The 17,016-nt window shown below is 46.6% G+C and overlaps 1 protein-coding gene across 5 annotated transcripts in view; it reads left to right on the top strand.

Annotated features, from left to right (window-relative positions):
* Nucleotides 1-16,809, top strand: part of LOC147616014 (protein TIFY 7-like) — a 126,458-nt gene extending 109,649 nt beyond the window's left edge. For 2 of the 5 annotated variants that reach the window (XM_086778645.1, XM_086778644.1), the window contains 2 exons: nt 16,304-16,378; nt 16,457-16,809. In XM_086778645.1, coding sequence (XP_086634771.1) covers nt 16,304-16,378; nt 16,457-16,523 — 142 coding nt within the window. In that variant the 3' untranslated portion in view covers nt 16,524-16,809. Of the gene's footprint in view, nt 1-16,303 lie in introns of all 5 variants that reach the window. The other 3 variants (XM_086778646.1, XM_086778643.1, XM_086778647.1) reach the window with 2 other exon arrangements.
* The last annotated feature ends 207 nt before the right edge of the window (nt 16,810-17,016 follow it).

Below are 17,016 nucleotides of genomic sequence, written 5' to 3'. Positions count from 1 at the left end.
CCCATTGGTGGCTCCTGTTCCATGCCATAAGGCTGAAAAATCATGCCCGGTATCTCCTCTAACTGTGGTATATCCATAGGGGTATCTTCTGCCATCTCTGGCTGTCCATTTGGACCATTTTCAGTACCATTTAAGGGCTGGTTTTCCTGCTGTAATGGCTGATTTACAGCCCTTTGTTGTTGTCCATGATGTCCATCATCATCAAAGATGACTCTGCCAGGCTCCTGTTGCCTTGCAGGCTCCTTATACATGCATGTTTCATCAAAAATGACATCATTGCTGCGTATGATCTTTCTATTCATGGGATCCCAAAGTCTATACCCCATTTCACCTCTGTCACCATATCCTAGGAATATGCATTTGTGAGACTTAGGATCAAGTTTGGTGCGTATTTCCCTGCGTATGTGCACGTACGCAACGTAACCAAACACTCTCAAGTGCTTGTATGACGGAGGCTTCCCTGTCCATACTTCCTCTGGCACTTTCCCACCAAGCCTCGTGTTAGGTGACCTGTTTATAAGGTGAACGGCTGTCATAACAGCTTCAGCCCAAAAACCATGAGGTAATGCAGCATGTGACAACATAGAACGGACCTTCTCCTGAATGGTCCTGTTCATCCTCTTTGCTGTCCCATTTTGTGGAGGATCATAAGGAGTAGAGAGCTCCCTCTTGATGCCTTTAGCATCACAAAAGTCCTGAAACTGTTTGGACATTGTGACATGAGAGGGATGGAGACCGTAGTAATCACAACCTTAGTCTGACTAAACTGCACTTAATGATGTTTAAGAGACAAACAGATACACAAAGAGATAGACAAGTTTGTGTCAATGCAGTGCAGCTATATTAAATGATGTTTAAGAGACAAACAGATACACAAAGAGATAGACAAGTTTGTGTCAATGCAGTGCAGCTATATTAAATGAATGCGGTTACAATGAGATCCAAATGGATCTGTACTGCTGAATATGCTGCCTATATGCTGTAAATGCGGGCTGAACTGCTGTCCACTCTTTCCCTTGTCTCCTGGGAAGGAAACACTGAAGGGAGGCTTTGGAACAGAAGCTGAATGCTGATGAATGATGAAAACGCAGACCTGTAGGGCTGAACTGGCTGCGTTTTGCTGATGCTGAGGATGATGATGCGTTAACTGACTAAGCTGATGGAGATGCGTTAACTTATCTGATGCTGATGATGAGGGCTGATGCTGATATGCTGAAACGCCAGATGATCCTGAGGAGGATGCGCTTCACTGATGAGCCCCTGATGACTGAATGGCTGATGATCTACTGAATGGAGAGGCGCCTGTATTTATATGGGTGGGGGACTGCTGGTCGGCCAGATGGCTGCAGTCGGCCAGTTTATGTCTCCATAAAATATCAATATAACCAGTCGGCTGCCTCATAAAATGCCTAAAAAATGCCTGTAAAATGCTGGTAAAATACCTGATGATATCTGATGATGCTAATGATGCTAGGATGAAGCCATGTCACTGTACACCTGACTGGTGTGCACGTGACATTCCCCGCTGCTAAACTGTTGCTGGGTGGATACCTGGCAACCTTCGACTCGTCTGCGATCCTTCTCCTCCGAACCACTGCCCCCTTCTGTCTTCTGCTGGGACTGAGTCCGTCTGCAGGAGTGAAATCCTTGAGCCAAGACTCTATGTACTGCGGGAACTGAATGGCAAATACCTGAGTCACCCCTAACCTGTTCCTGGAAACCTTTCACCTACCATCTCCGTCGTACCTGAAGCTCTGAACCTCCTGAGGCGAATGTTGGAGCAAACTTCCGTCTTCTGTGGAAGAGAAACTCCCTGCTGCCAGTTGAAGCCAAAACTTATGTGCTCCTTTGATGATGGATGTCATTCTTCCCTGAGAGTTCATGGGTAACATGTATGCAGGACTGACTACTAAGATGACTGCTAGGATGACTGCTATGCAAACCATGTGCAACCCTATATGCCGTGCAAGAATGCAGATGGATGGGTTACTAATGCAGACCTAAGGGAAAATCCCTAAGGGTGGCTTGCAAAATTTTCAGAACTGGGTTTAACTGTGCGGAAGCGATAAAAATGATGATTGACTGAATGACTGATGGAATGAACATGCTCTAAGGCTGGTTACCCTGTAACGCTCTGATACCAATGTGACATGAGAGGGATGGAGACCGTAGTAATCACAACCTTAGTCTGACTAAACTGCACTTAATGATGTTTAAGAGACAAACAGATACACAAAGAGATAGACAAGTTTGTGTCAATGCAGTGCAGCTATATTAAATGAATGAATGCGGTTACAATGAGATCCAAATGGATCTGTACTGCTGAATATGCTGCCTATATGCTGTAAATGCGGGCTGAACTGCTGTCCACTCTTTCCCTTGTCTCCTGGGAAGGAAACACTGAAGGGAGGCTTTGGAACAGAAGCTGAATGCTGATGAATGATGAAAACGCAGACCTGTAGGGCTGAACTGGCTGCGTTTTGCTGATGCTGAGGATGATGCTGAGGATGATGATGCGTTAACTGACTAAGCTGATGGAGATGCGTTAACTTATCTGATGCTGATGATGAGGGCTGATGCTGATATGCTGAAACGCCAGATGATCCTGAGGAGGATGCGCTTCACTGATGAGCCCCTGATGACTGAATGGCTGATGATCTACTGAATGGAGAGGCGCCTGTATTTATATGGGTGGGGGACTGCTGGTCGGCCAGATGGCTGCAGTCGGCCAGTTTATGTCTCCATAAAATATCAATATAACCAGTCGGCTGCCTCATAAAATGCCTAAAAAATGCCTGTAAAATGCTGGTAAAATACCTGATGATATCTGATGATGCTAATGATGCTAGGATGAAGCCATGTCACTGTACACCTGACTGGTGTGCACGTGACAGACATGTACTCTCCACCATTGTCGGAACGCAAAGCCTTCAGTGTTTTGCTAGTTTGATTCTCAACAAGAGCAACAAACTTCTGAAACACTGAGAATGTATCACTCTTCAAACGAAGAGGATAAACCCACACCTTACGTGTGGCATCATCAATAAAAGACACAAAGTATTTTGCCCCTCCCAAAGAAAGCTGAGGCATCTCACATATACATCTGTATGCACAAGCTCTAACTGAGCATCTTTCTGTCCAAGAGCTTTCTTGTGGGGGCACTGTAGTTGCCTACCATATATACAATGCTCACAAAATTGAAAACTTGAAAACTTTAGAGAAGGCAAGTAACCCAAACGAGACAATTGCTCCATTCCCTTGACACTCATGTGTCCCAACCGGCTATGCCACATAGAAATTTCCGGCAGCTCGGTTGCATTTACATTAGCATGGTGACAAACACCTGCACGCATGAAGTAAAGAGTGTCCACCTTAGAGCCTCTGGCAACAACCAGTGAGCCCTTACTAATTTTCCACTTTCCACGACCAAATGTGGTAACATAATCAGCATCATCAAGCTGTCCAGTAGAAAGCAGATTCTTCTTGATCTCAGGCACATGCCTGACATCATGGAGCATAAGCTGTGAGCCATCTGAAAACACGAGCCTCACATCACCTCTGCCAAGAATCTTGCATGCATGGTTATCACCCAAATAAACCACTCCTTCATTGCCAGCAGTATACCTGACAAACAAGTCTCTGCAACCTGTGACATGAAAGGAGGCGCCTGAATCAATGATCCATGAGTGCATACCATGACCACCTGTAAGAAGTGAATGGGCATCAAGTGAAGAAGTAAATAGGACCTCATCCTCACTGCCACCTGCATGTGACACATTGATTTCTTCAATCTTGACTCCACTTTTGCCCTTTGGCTTTACATCTTTGGCTTCATCTTTCTCTTTGTCTTTGCCTTTTCCCTTTTCTTTTTGATCATTTTTCCATTTGTAGCATTGCTTTTTAATGTGTCCCTTCTTGCCACAATAATGGCATTCCAAATCCTTTTTGGAGCGAGACTTGCTCCTTCCCCTTTCTTGGCTTTTCCCCCTTTGCTGGGATCTCCCACGTGCATTCATTGCATTGGACTTTCCAACAGAGTTGTTTTTCCTGTTCATCTCTTCTTGAAGAAGAGCACCCTCAACATCTGCATATGACAGCATAGCATGCGAATTGCTAGTGGCTGTCCGGAATGTGTCCCAACTCTCTGGCAAAGTGCATAACAGAAAAGTGGCTTTGAACTCATCGTCCATTGCCAACTTTTGATTAATGACCTGGCTGACAATACCATTAAACTCATTTAGATGGGCTGTCATAGATGCCCCTTCCTTCATCTGAAGACCTATGAGTTTCTTCAACCAATACACTTTGCTTGAGGCACTTTGTTGGGCATACAAGTCCTGCAATCTCTGCCACATTCCCCAAGCTGTCTTCTCTTCACGAATGCTGAAAAGTAATGAGTCTGACACAGACAACATGATAGTAGATCTTGCCAGCTCATCCATATCTTCCCACTCTTCAACAGTAAGAGAAGCGGGCATCACACCCCTTTCTTTGATAGGCTTGTGCTGCTTTTTCTGGAGCAACACATTGTAGCACTGGGTTTGCCAAATATCATAATTATGCGAGCCTTCAAGCTTCTTGATGTGAAGCAATGAAGAGCTCTCACCTGTGGTTGCCATAGCAAAATGCAACCTGTCAATGCCTGACTCCCTGCAAAATGCGCAAACACTGCACCAAAAGCACACAAAGTGCTCACAGTTTTTCTCCCAAGCTTTATCTCCCACTGCGGAAGCACAAATGCAACTTTTTTCCCACTTTTTGTGATGAAGTACCAAGTGCTTACAAATGATGTACCAAACCTGTACCGGCAAGTACAGCAGCTGAAATTGAACCTTTTGGTCACTCAAAACAGTGTACAGCCATGCCAAAACTTGCACAAAGCTGTGCCAAATCTGTACCAGCAGGTACAATAGCAATAAATGCTCTCCTGGCTGTCCAAATGAGTGAAAATCAGACTTTTACAGTCTTGTACACTGCATACAACAGTCCCGAACAGAAATTGGGCAAAAGCCCCTTGACTGCAAGCTGATTTCTGAGGATTCAAGGCATAAATGTCTTGCCTGCTGCTTTGCCAAGCTCAACAAGCATACGAACTTGAAAAGCCCCTTGATTTAAGATCAATTTTTGATCATACATGGTACATTGACGCACATGAAGGCATCTAGAGTGTTCACGATGCTTCCCCTTGGCCACATATACATCCAAATAATGAAAGCCCCTTGATTTACAGGCACATTGAGTGCTTGTAAGGCATCAACACATTATCCACAGCATCAAATGCGATTGCCTGCATGCAAATCAACCAAATCGGCACAAAAGCCCCTTGATTTGCACTGCAATTTGCTGCAAATTTGCTGCAATTTTGCCCAAATGTGCGATTTTTCACATCATACAGCATGTATGAGTGCTTAATTGCACAATTACATCAAAAGCCCCAAATTTCGACATCCAATTTTCTGCAAATTGATCCTGATTGTGACCAATTTCCTGCAAATTGATCCTGATTGTGACCAATGTCACCCAATTTTGCCAATTTTGCTCAAAAATTGAGCAATTCGACGCCTGTATCTGCTCAATTAATGATTGCACCTGCTCAATTGCAAATCCCCAAAAAAAAATTGAGGCAAATACCTTGATTTCTGATTTTCTGTTGGGGGGTGATAAATTTGGTGCTGCTGTATAGATGATGCTGCTGCTGCTGATGATGTTTGACGTAGAGGAGAAGGTGACGTGAAGGGGCGTCCGCTGCTCAGCGCTGACAGTTGAATGGCGCTACTTTTACATGTTATGGGTGAGCGTGGAACTCACGCGGGCTACAGCCGGGCAGAAAACCCAACTCGTCACCGGCGTCGCCTTCGCCTGCACTTCGCAGCCTTCGCTTACTTGTCTAACGCCTCTTCGCTCCACGCTGTTCGCCAACGCCTCTTCACTCCACGCTCAGCTGCCTAGTATTCGATGGACGCCCGCCACCGACTTCGCCTGCGTGTATCTAGTCGCTGCTGCGAGCTGCTCACGTTCGCCTGACGACTTCGTTTGCCTAGCACCAGCCTTCGCCGTGTAGCGTTTGTTCGCCAACACTCACTTCGCCGTCTCCGCCAGCAGCGCTAGAACTCCACGCTTCGACTGCTTTTACGTGGACCACTATCCCGCTTACGAGCTCGCCTCCAGCTTCGCCTGCTAATGATTGCACGGTGTACCCACTTGCTTCTTCACTTGGTTAGCTGCGCCTGACTCCTTATCTGCCTGGCTGTTGTGACCCTGATGCAGGCTGCTCACGCTGAAGGGCCTTTTTGGTCGCTTCTGGCTTTTCACACACAGGCTAATGGGAGAGTCGAGCTGCTGCCTGCCTGCGTCAGAGATTCGAAGGGCACCGGCTCTGATACTAGTTGTGTAGGAGAGATGGAATTATTAGGGTTAGGTTAGAGTATTCATGTGTGGGAGACATACACAGAGAAACAAGGGAGAGAGAGAGAGAGAGAGAGAGAGAGTTGTGGGGATAAGTCAACTCATGAGGCATGAGTGTGTGACTCCCCTATCACACATGTATATTGCACTAGTACACATAGTGCACTTAGTACATTAAAAGTACTAAGTGTACTATGTACTATAACTTATGGGCTTGTACACACTATAAGGGTGGGCATAACGCCTTTACCCCAACACTCATTGTAGCCATAATGATGGCTATTGGAACCTTAAAAGCACAGTATAGGAAGAGGTGAAGAGAGATGCAGCTAAGAGGAGCTGCATACACAAAGGACATGCAATGAAGATGGACTTGGGCAGAGAATACAAAGAGCAAGTGCGGCCAAGCTCAAAAATGACAATGAGCACAATGAAGCTGTGCTAATTCAGCGCATCAAGAGCAGCAACCCATGCTAAGGGACAAAAAAGAAGACGAAGCAAAGAGCAAGTGCTGCCAAGTTCAAAAATGACAGTGAGCACAATGAAGCTGTGCTAATTCAGCACATCAAGAGCAGCAACCCATGCTAAGGGACAAAAAAAGAAGAAGCAAAGTACTCATTCAAAGCGTCAAGATACTATGACAAAGGTCAAGAGAGATCAAGCAACAAGGAAGGCTTGCAGAAGCTTAGAAAACTACACTAATTGTGGGGCAGGACCACCTAAAGAAGACAGTGCAGAATATGATATAGCGCAAGCGCTATGAAACAAAGCAGCAGAGAAAGGTCATAATGGAAGCTAGCAGTTAGAGAGAAAGCACTAGCAGCAAACCTCCACTGCAGCAAGCAGTCAATAACAAAAAAAAAAAAAGCAACAGTAGCAGAGGCAGCAGGCCACCATCGCTTAGCAGAGTAGTAAAGGAAGGCGACGACCTCTGGAGCACATAGGTGATAGCATAGAGAAGCTTGCATCAGTAGAGCAAAGCTCTGGATATGGCGATGCACAGAGCCACAAGCAGCATGAGATGAAGGGCTTGAAGCTCAGCAAGGCAGAAGCAGTGCTGGTAGAAGGTCGCCATGGAAGGTCGGCACTGCAGGGAGCTCACGAAGGCGAAGACCCAAGTGGGGTCCGTATCTGCGAAAAGAGAAGCTAGCAGAGGCCAGGTCTGATAGACGAGAGCATTAATGGAGTGTGGCTGGCATCTCTGCATAGCTGCGTTGCACTCTTGAAGAAGAGGGGCCCGTGTGGCGTGTATTGCATTGCACGTTGCACGTTTAAAAAATAAAAAAATTACTTGACCGTCATTAAACCTTGGGTTTGTTCCCATGCTTGAAAAAAAAATCATTATCAAAGAGATTTTCACACACACAAGGTTGTAAGTGTCCTAAATAATTGGGCAAAATATTGGTCTACCAATGTGAAGCTGTGGATAACTTCTATATGCGGGTCCCCTACCCGGTTGCGACCAAAATGGAGATAAAAATTGTAATTTGATATTCACCCATGTACTTACGGGTAACTGTACCCGAGCCTGCGTGCTCGAGATTTTTTTGTATTCACCCATTGGTTTGAGGGTTGCCCTGCCCGAGCTCACCGAGAAGCTCAAAATGGTTGTCGTGATGTATGCATGAGCGATGCACGTGTGAGATGCATATGCATGCGTTGGTTCCCACTGGAATTTATATGTTCAAATTGGACTCAGTGGTTCCGCTGTGAGCGAGTCAGCTCAAAAAGGACTTGGTGTCTAAGATGGTAGACATGAGTACACATGTTTGGTTGATGAACACTTCAACGTATCATTGAGGGGGAGTGTTGAGAGGTAGCGATTGCGGTTATGCAATGCTACATTGATGGGTGATGGGTGAGTTGTGGAACACCTCGATTAAGAGGGGGTGTTGAGAGATGTAATCGCGGTGTTGTGTGTATGTGGGAAAGCACCCTAGAGGTGCAAAATATTGTGGCAAGATAAGAATGCCACATGTAATATTGAATTGTGTGTGAGTGTTGACCAAAGAAGTGAAAAAAGGAGTTGCCACATGGATGATAATGTGTAAAGTGGGATAAGGCTAGAAAGCCTATATCATTGTATGGTTCATTTGTGATATGCAATAGAATTGAGTGTTGAGTGTGCAATCTCTCTCTCTCTCTTTCTCTCTCTCTCTCTCTCTCCATTTGAAGGCGCAACCAGTGGCGGTCGAGTTGGAGGTAGCCGCCGTGCTCTCGTCTGTGCAACCAACGTCCGTCCTCGACCCACTGGACAGGTTCTTTGATAGATTGTGCTGGTTACCCCTCTCTCTTGCTCTCTTTGCAAGGGTAGATACATTTTGTCTGTGGGAGGTACAGTCAGGCAGAAGGTACAATAAGGTGCAGGAGGTACAGGCACACATGTGGGACCGTGTCAACGCCAGGGTCCGGTCATTTATATTCCTCAATTGCACACCACAGGTGATCAACCATGTGAAGCACATGACGCTGGCGAGAGGCATATGGGAGCACTTGGCTTCTTTGTACAACAGGGTGTCACCCATGAAGCGGATATCCTTGGAAGTGCAGATGCGGGTTATGAACCCTGCAAAGTCTTCGACGATGCGGGAACACATTAACAAGCTGCAGGCCCTTCAGCAGGAAGTCCTTCAAGCGGGGAAAGAGATATCATCCGAAGATATGGCCATCACGTTACTTTCCCACTTGCCTGGTCAGTATTCCGCTTTCTATTCCTCGTTGATCACGAGTGGCAGGCTCAGCACCATTACTTGGGAGGAGCTTGTGCCAATGGTCTTGGACCAAGAGGAATGTTTCACGAACCCTCCTCACGGTGGAGGTTCGGAGGCCTTAACTGGCCAACGATCGAAAGGCCGTAATACCAACAAGGGCAAAGGGAAGGCTTCACCAGAGAAGTCTTCCGAGAAGAAGCCTGATCCAGAACGAGAGAAGCTGAAGGCCGAAAGATGGTGTAACGATTGTGGCGAGAAAGGCCACTACTGGAGGAAGTGCCCTAAGCGGACAGGGAAGAGTGCTGATTCCTCAGCCTCGGCTGCGAAGACTCCGGCATTTGTGCACTTGGAGATGGTGGACTCCGATGATTCATCATCCTCGAGCGAGGAGGCAGTTGGCTTCACCGCGAAGGATACTCGGGAATGGATTCTCGACAGTGGTGCTTCCAGGCACATGACTCCATCCCGTGACTTCTTTCTGGATCTGAAACGGCAGTCAAGTCGTATTTTTATTGGCGATAACTCCACTATTCCGATACATAGTGAGGGCCGGATGGAGATTATTCCCGACGGCAAGGGGGGCAAGCATGCTTCCCATGTTCTTTATGTCCCTGCTCTGGGCTTTCATCTTTTGTCAGTGCATGAGGTATGCAAGACTGGCTTTCGGGTGGAATTTGAGGAGCATTCAGTTGCTCTAAGGGACCGTGAGACAGGCAAAGTTGTTTGGGAAGGCGGTGTGGAGAATGGCATCTACAAGCTCTCTGCACTCTCCTCATTGACAGGCTCTCAGGTCGGAGATTTGTGGCACTTTCGTTTTGGCCACTTAAATGTGGATGCTTTGCGGTGCGCCTTCCGGGACCAGATGGTGGTTGGCTTGCCAGATGTTGGAAATAGGCAAGGACGCTGCAGTTCTTGCATACGTGGTAAGCAGCACAGGGAATCCTTTCCGAAGCAGGCTTCCAAGCGGGCTTCGAAACCTTTGGAGTTGATTCACACTGACTTGTGTGGACCACAGCAGATACCATCCTTGGGAGGATCTCTCTACTTCATGCTGCTTGTTGATGATTGTACCACATTCACGTGGGTCTACTTTCTTTCCCAGAAGAACCAGGCTTTTGCTCGGTTCAAGGATTGGCACGTGATGGTGGAGAAAGAGTCTGGATTTCAGGTCAAGACTCTCAGGGCTGACAAAGGAGGTGAATTCTCCTCGACTGTATTTTTCCGGTTTTGTGCAGATCATGGCATCAAGAGGGAATTGGCCAATACCGGATCACCTTCGGAGAATGGAGTTGTTGAACGTAAGATCAGGATTGTGGTGGAGATGGCGAGGACCATGCAAGAGCATCGTGATCTTCCTCGTCCACTTTGGGGTGAGGCTGTGGCAACAGCTGTCCATACCATTAACCGCTCTCCGACGACTTCTGTATCCCATATGACTCCGTTTGAGGCATATTTTGGCAGGAAACCCGATGTCTCGCACTTACGTGTCTTTGGGAGTGACGCGTATGTACATATTCCGAAGAAGCAGAGGGGGAAGCTTGACTCCAAGTCCCGCAAGCTGGTATTTGTGGGGTATAACTCTCTTTCCAAGGGATACAGGTTGTATGATCCAGAGAGGAACGAGATTGTTGTCAGCCGGGATGTGGTCTTTGACGAGCATGTTCCAGCATGCACTGTCGAGGAACCGCCACCTCTTGGAGATCCAAAGGAGTCCGATGATGATTCCCAGTATACTACTCCAGTTGATCCACCTCAGTCATCACAGGAGGTTGAGCCCGCAGCTGGAGTTGAGCCCCCGCGAACACAGGAGGCTCCACAATCTGTTCGAGTACCTAGGTGGTTGTTAGACACCCTTCGGGAGTCAGGTGTCACGGAGCTACCCTCCGAGTGGACCACAGAGGACAGCCCTCGCAGATCACATCGAGTCCGAGATAAAAGCAACACGGCGGAGCTTCTTCAGGTGAACTATGCTCTGATGTCTCGTATCATGCGGGATAAAGAGCCCACTTCCGTAAAGGAAGCCCTTTCACAAGATACTTGGAGGGAAGCCATGCCGGTGGTGGACAAACACAAAGCCAGGCTCATGGCTAAGGGTTATGCTCAGCGGCCAGGCATCGACTACGAGGATACCTTTGCACCGACAGCGCGGATGACCACGATTCGGACCGTTCTTGCCCTTGCTTCTTCTCAGAGGTGGCCCGTGTACCAGATGGATGTAAAATCTGCGTTCCTTAATGGTGACCTTCAGGAGGAGGTGTATGTTGAGCAGCCTCCAGGCTTTATTGTTCCAGGATCGGAAGGAATGGTTTACAGGTTACGTAAGGCCTTGTATGGTCTTAAGCAGGCTCCCAGGGCTTGGAATCAGAAGATTGATTCCTTCTTTATTCGGACTGGATTCCAGAGATCGGTTGCAGATCCGAACCTGTATCTCTTTCGGGAACGCGGCATGGTCACACTCATCATCCTTTATGTGGATGATCTCATTCTCACCGGCGGTCATGTGGAGCACATTGGAGTGACGAAGGCTGCCTTGTCAAAGGAGTTTGAGATGACCGACTTAGGCTTACTCCACTTCTTCTTGGGATTGGAGATCTGGCAGACCCAGAGGGGGTTTTTCGTCTCTCAGCAGCGGTATGTTCATGAGTTGCTTGAGGCCTTTGGGATGGAGAACTGCAAGCCTATTACTTCGCCGATGGACCCGAACACAAAGTTAACCGTTACAGATCCTTGTGAGCCAGTTGATGCCTCGCAGTACCGGAAGTTGGTTGGTTCATTGATCTGGTTGCTGAACACCAGATTGGACTTGAGCTTCTCCGTGGGGCTGTTGAGCTCTTTTATGCAGACGCCATTGAAGACTCATTGGGACGCAGGATTGCGGATCTTGCGGTATCTGCAGAGTACGAAGGATCTGGGACTCTTTTACACAGGAGGGAATGGAGTCAAGCTCCAAGGTTGGAGTGACTCAGATTGGGGAGGAAATCCAGACACGAGGAGATCTACTTCAGGATACACTTTTACCCTCGGCTCAGGAGCAGTTTCTTGGAGCAGCAAGAAGCAGCCAACTATTGTCCTTTCTTCGACAGAGGCAGAGTATCGGGCTGCTTGTGGTGCTGCTTGTGAGGTGGTTTGGCTGCGGAGGCTGCTAGGCGAGATGGGGTTTCCACAGAGGGAGCCCACAGTCATCGAGTGTGATAACCAGAGTTGTATAGCTATTGCTCGGAACCCGGTTTTCCATGCCCGGACCAAGCATATAGAGATACAGTATCACTTTGTACGTGAGAAGATCTTGGCGGGTGACATCTTGCTACTTTATTGTTCGACGGAGGACAATGCGGCGGACCACTTCACGAAGTCTCTACCTCAGGCTACGCTCAGGCGGCACTCCAGCTCCCTGGGGTTGGTTACACAGCCAGGAGCTGAGAGGGGGTGTTAGAAGTCATCTCCTGTCTATTTGTATACACCAAGGCCTCTGTTGTGGGTGTGCCCGCCCGTATATCATTTTTCCACACTCCCCGTATTTTTTCCCTATTTTTTTCATTTTTTCCTAGTGGCTGGAGGGCTGCCAGGTGATGCCAGGAGCATCCCAATGCTGGCCGACTGGACTTTCCTCAGTCGTGTGCATCTGGGCTGCTGGCCGACCTGTTCTGACTAGACGTAGGCATCTGTAGCTGGCCGACTGCTATTTTCAGCAGTCGTGGGCATTTTTCACAGTCGTGGGCACCTTCTGGAGCTGTCCGACTGCTCACATGGAGATGTATATATTGCCCCTCAGCCCCCACCACTTTCTCATTCAGTTTTTCGGGATCTTGTGTATAGAGAAGAGTTTACACACCTCTCTCTCTGTGTTTCTTGTGCTGATTATTTTCTGCAGTCTACTTGCTCTTGTCTACCCAAGTTTGGTTGTCATTTCTGCTGCATATTCTGACAAACACAGTCCAGGTCATACACGGGTGACACCAGTCTGGCTCCCGTCCAATGGTCGGCCAATTGGTGACATCCCCCTGGGCTTCTAAAGAGTTGTCCTCAACTGAAAAGCCTCAAGATATGCTTGCAACAACTGTGGGTAGTCAACAAAATAATCCTCATTTACCCACTTTGCATCAATAGGCAAATAATTTTTAAACTTCACAAGGTATCTCTTGGAAAGCTTTCCTGCAGGTAGCTTTCGCTCCTTGTGAAAGACAATCTGTTCTGGCTGGAGGATCTCCTCAAGCTCATCAATCTCTGGCGGATCTTCTGTGACAGGCTCGTCAAGATGTGGCCCCACATATTTCCGAAAAAGACTCACATGAAATGCATTGTGAATCTTCCAATGACTAGGTAAAGCAAGCCTGTATGACACTTCATTGATCTTTTGAATCACCTTGAAGGGTCCATAATAGCGAGGAGAAAGCTTAGGATATGATCCTTCTCGTCCTGGCCTTCTCAAATTTCAGCAAAACCCAATCACCTTCTTTGACTTGCATGTCCCTTCTATGCTTGTCAGAAGCCATTTTATGCTTATCTTGTGACCTTGCAATGGCTGTCCGCACCTGGGCAAAGGCTACATCCAAGTCACGAACATATTCATCAGTTGCAAAAATCTCATCCTTTGTACGAAGGATGGGTGGCAATACCACTCTGCCATAAATAATCTCAAACGGGGCCTTTCCCGTGGAGGCATGGATCGTATTGTTGTAGGCAAACTCAACAAGTGGAAGATACTTCTCCCATGCAGTCTTTTGATCTGCCACATAACACTTCAACAAATCCAACACGGCTGAATTTGCAGCTTCACTTTGGTCATCCGTTTGGGGATGATAATGATAAGCTGATGAAAACTCAAGTTTAGTACCCATGTTATCAAATAAAGCCCTCCAAAAGAGGCTCGTAGTCCTGGGATCTCTATCCCCAACAATGGATTTAGGCATACCATGATGCTTGAAAATATTAGCAAGAAAAAGCTTTACCATATGATCAACTTTAATGGTTTTCTTGACGGGCAAGAAATGAGCTTGCTTACTAAACCTGTCCACAATGGTCCAAATAGCATCATTCCCATGCTGGGATCGAGGCAAGTCCATAATAAAATCCATAGTAATACTTTCCCAAAGTTGCGAGGGAATAGGCAATGGTTGAAGCAAACCTGGAGGTTTTTGCCTGTCAAATTTCACCTTTTGGCAAGTAATACATGCACGTACATAAGCCTCAATGTCTTTACGTATGCTTGGCCAAAAGAAATCTCTCTCAATCATGCGTGTAGTAGGCATGATACCTCTATGACCAGCATAAGGTGGAGCATGACATTCCTCCATAACCTTTGGACGGAAATTCTTCACCACACATAGGCAATTATCCTTCATAAGATAACCCTCATTGATAACATAACAGGCATGTGAATGACCAGCCATCAAAACAGTCCATATATGGCAAAAATCAACATCCAAATGATACAAATCTCGCATAGCAGATAAGTTCCCATGAGAGGCCACTGAGACTGCAGCTACATAAGGCCTCCTGTATAATGCATCTGCCACCACATTTTTCTTTCCTGGAGTATGCACAATCTGAAAATGAAACATGGAAAGAAAGTTTGCCATTCTCATCTGCTTCTCCGAAAGCTTTGTTTGAGATAGAAAGTATCTCAAGCTTTGATGATCTGTCTTGACTACAAATTCAGCCCCAAGAAGATAATGTTTCCATATCTTTAAGGCATGAATTACAGCCAAGAGCTCTTTCTCATAGATATCCATATGAAGCTCAGCATCATGCAAACGACGGCTCTCGTCTTTGCTCCACTTGTAGAGGAGTAAGGTCGTCCTATGTAAATATTTGTGCCTTTCAAGGCAGCCCGTATCACCATGAAGGCCTGATGGGTGGGAGCATCCTTCAATTTGAGGAGTAGGGGCCTCTCCCTCATCATGTCTTTCCTACACGCCATACATCAATGAATGGGTTGCCCTCCACACCGATCTGTGTGCATAGTTGCTCACCATATGCTCTTCGGGAAGCACCTGTTGGAACTCCTATGACCCGCATATTCAGTGCTCTCCTTGCCTGTGCTTGCCCTCATCAATTGTGATGACCATGATGTCGTTTGCATTAGTCGGAGTGGGTTTCTGTTTCTTGGCCACTCGAACCCATTCGCAAGTGGCTTCAGCCTCCCTCTTCAATCCAGTGTTTCCGCTTCTATTCGGACTTGGTTGCTTCAATCCTTTGCTGAAAGAATGAATGGGTTGCCCTCCACACCCATCTGTGTGCATAGTTGCTCACCATCTGCTTTGGGGGAACCACCTACTGGAATTCCTGCGATCCACACATTCAGTGTTCTACCTTGCCTGCGCTCGTTCTCATCAAGCATGGTGACCATAATGTCGTTTGCATTAGTTGGAGTTAGTTGCTGTTTCTTGGCCACTTCCAATCAATTTGGAAGTGGCTTTAACCTCCCTCTTCAATCCAGTGTTTGCCTCTTTTATTCCCGACCTGGTTACTTCAACCCTTCGGTTGAGTGTATCGGGGTGAGTTCTGATTTTGCTGCTTGGAGAGCTTCATGTACTGCGCCATTGGCCTTCTCAGCTGCTCTAACTTGGCGTCAAGTGCTGTTTTGCAGGATTCTTCTTCCTCAGAATTGGAGGAGCTCCTCATTTCCTGAATAGTGATAGTCTGGTCTGCAAGCTTTTTGTCATATTGTGCTTTCATGGCTTCCATCTCTGCATGTGAGGCGTGCAAGAGCCACTTGTATGTCATGGTACTCTTCTTGCATTGAGATGATATCTTTAATACTTGCTATGGCATCCTGCATAAATATCACCACCCCTAGTTTCTCTGTATTGGTGATGTAGGTGTCCAGGCCACTCATGGCATCCATCAATTTCCCAAAGTTTCCATTGCACTTACTGGACCTGGTCAATCTGCTAGTGTTTTCTGTTTGAGGTGGGGTTGCGAACTGGTTCTTCGTTTGCAAAAGCAGGTTCACAGAGGCGGCGGCCTGGTGACGAGAGAGAGAGAGAGAGAGAGAGAGAGAGAGAGAGTTCTGTTAAACGTCTTCAATAGACCAGAAAGGTCTATGAGACAAAAAGTTACAAAGATGTGTTAGAAAATCTGGTAACAGATGAAATGAAATGAAATGAGAGAGAGAGAGAGAGAGAGAGAGAGAGAGAGAGTTAATAATCACTTATTTGAAATTTGACTGTGTTGAACACAATCAGGTCAATGGCTCCATATGCAGTGAAAAACAAATGTCAAGATATTTCCCCGAATATGTTCTATCATGGATTTTTTGGAAGTCATGGTGAGGAAAAGCTTGGAAGTAACCCTAGATTCTTGGATAATGATGGCATTGATTTTGAGATGGATGCTGAGGACCAGAATTGGCTTACCATTGCCGAAAATTCAAAGCAAGTGTCGGAGTGTGAGAGTGCTACTTGACTCTATGTTTCTTGTGTAGACGATCTTGGTTTGCATCATGGCAACTTTGGCATCTTTTAATAGCTTAGTTAGCATTACAGTCTTTAGTTTTAATGCTTGTAACTGACAGCAGCAGTATAGTTGTATTTAGTGTGGCAAAACATGTCTAAAAAAAGTCGCTGAGAAACATAAGAGAGTGCAACTGCAACCAATACCCATTTAAGACCTCATGTGGACTAGAGTTTTTACAATGGATTTTAATTTGGAGACCTATGTTTAATTTATGTAGTAAAAGGGTGACTCTCAACTTGTTATTGAAGGTAAATTTGTGCTTATTTTTCTGATGTTCATTGTGAGTAGGGCAACCCGCACTTGCCTGTGGGTGCTTGACCTGCCTGTCTCAGTTCATTTTTCCCTTTCGCATAGGAGTCCATTGCAGCTTTTCCGTCCATCCCATCCGAAGCCGCCAGCAGCTCCCTCTTCTTGCAGGGATAGAGTTCTCAGGACTACCCAA

Source organism: Cibotium barometz, chromosome 39, assembly GCF_041138505.1.
Source record: "Cibotium barometz isolate CiBa-2024 chromosome 39, ASM4113850v1, whole genome shotgun sequence".
Classification (NCBI taxonomy): domain Eukaryota; kingdom Viridiplantae; phylum Streptophyta; class Polypodiopsida; order Cyatheales; family Cibotiaceae; genus Cibotium; species Cibotium barometz.
The sequence above is the reverse complement of the archived record's forward strand: the minus strand, read 5'-3'. Positions and strand labels throughout refer to the sequence as shown.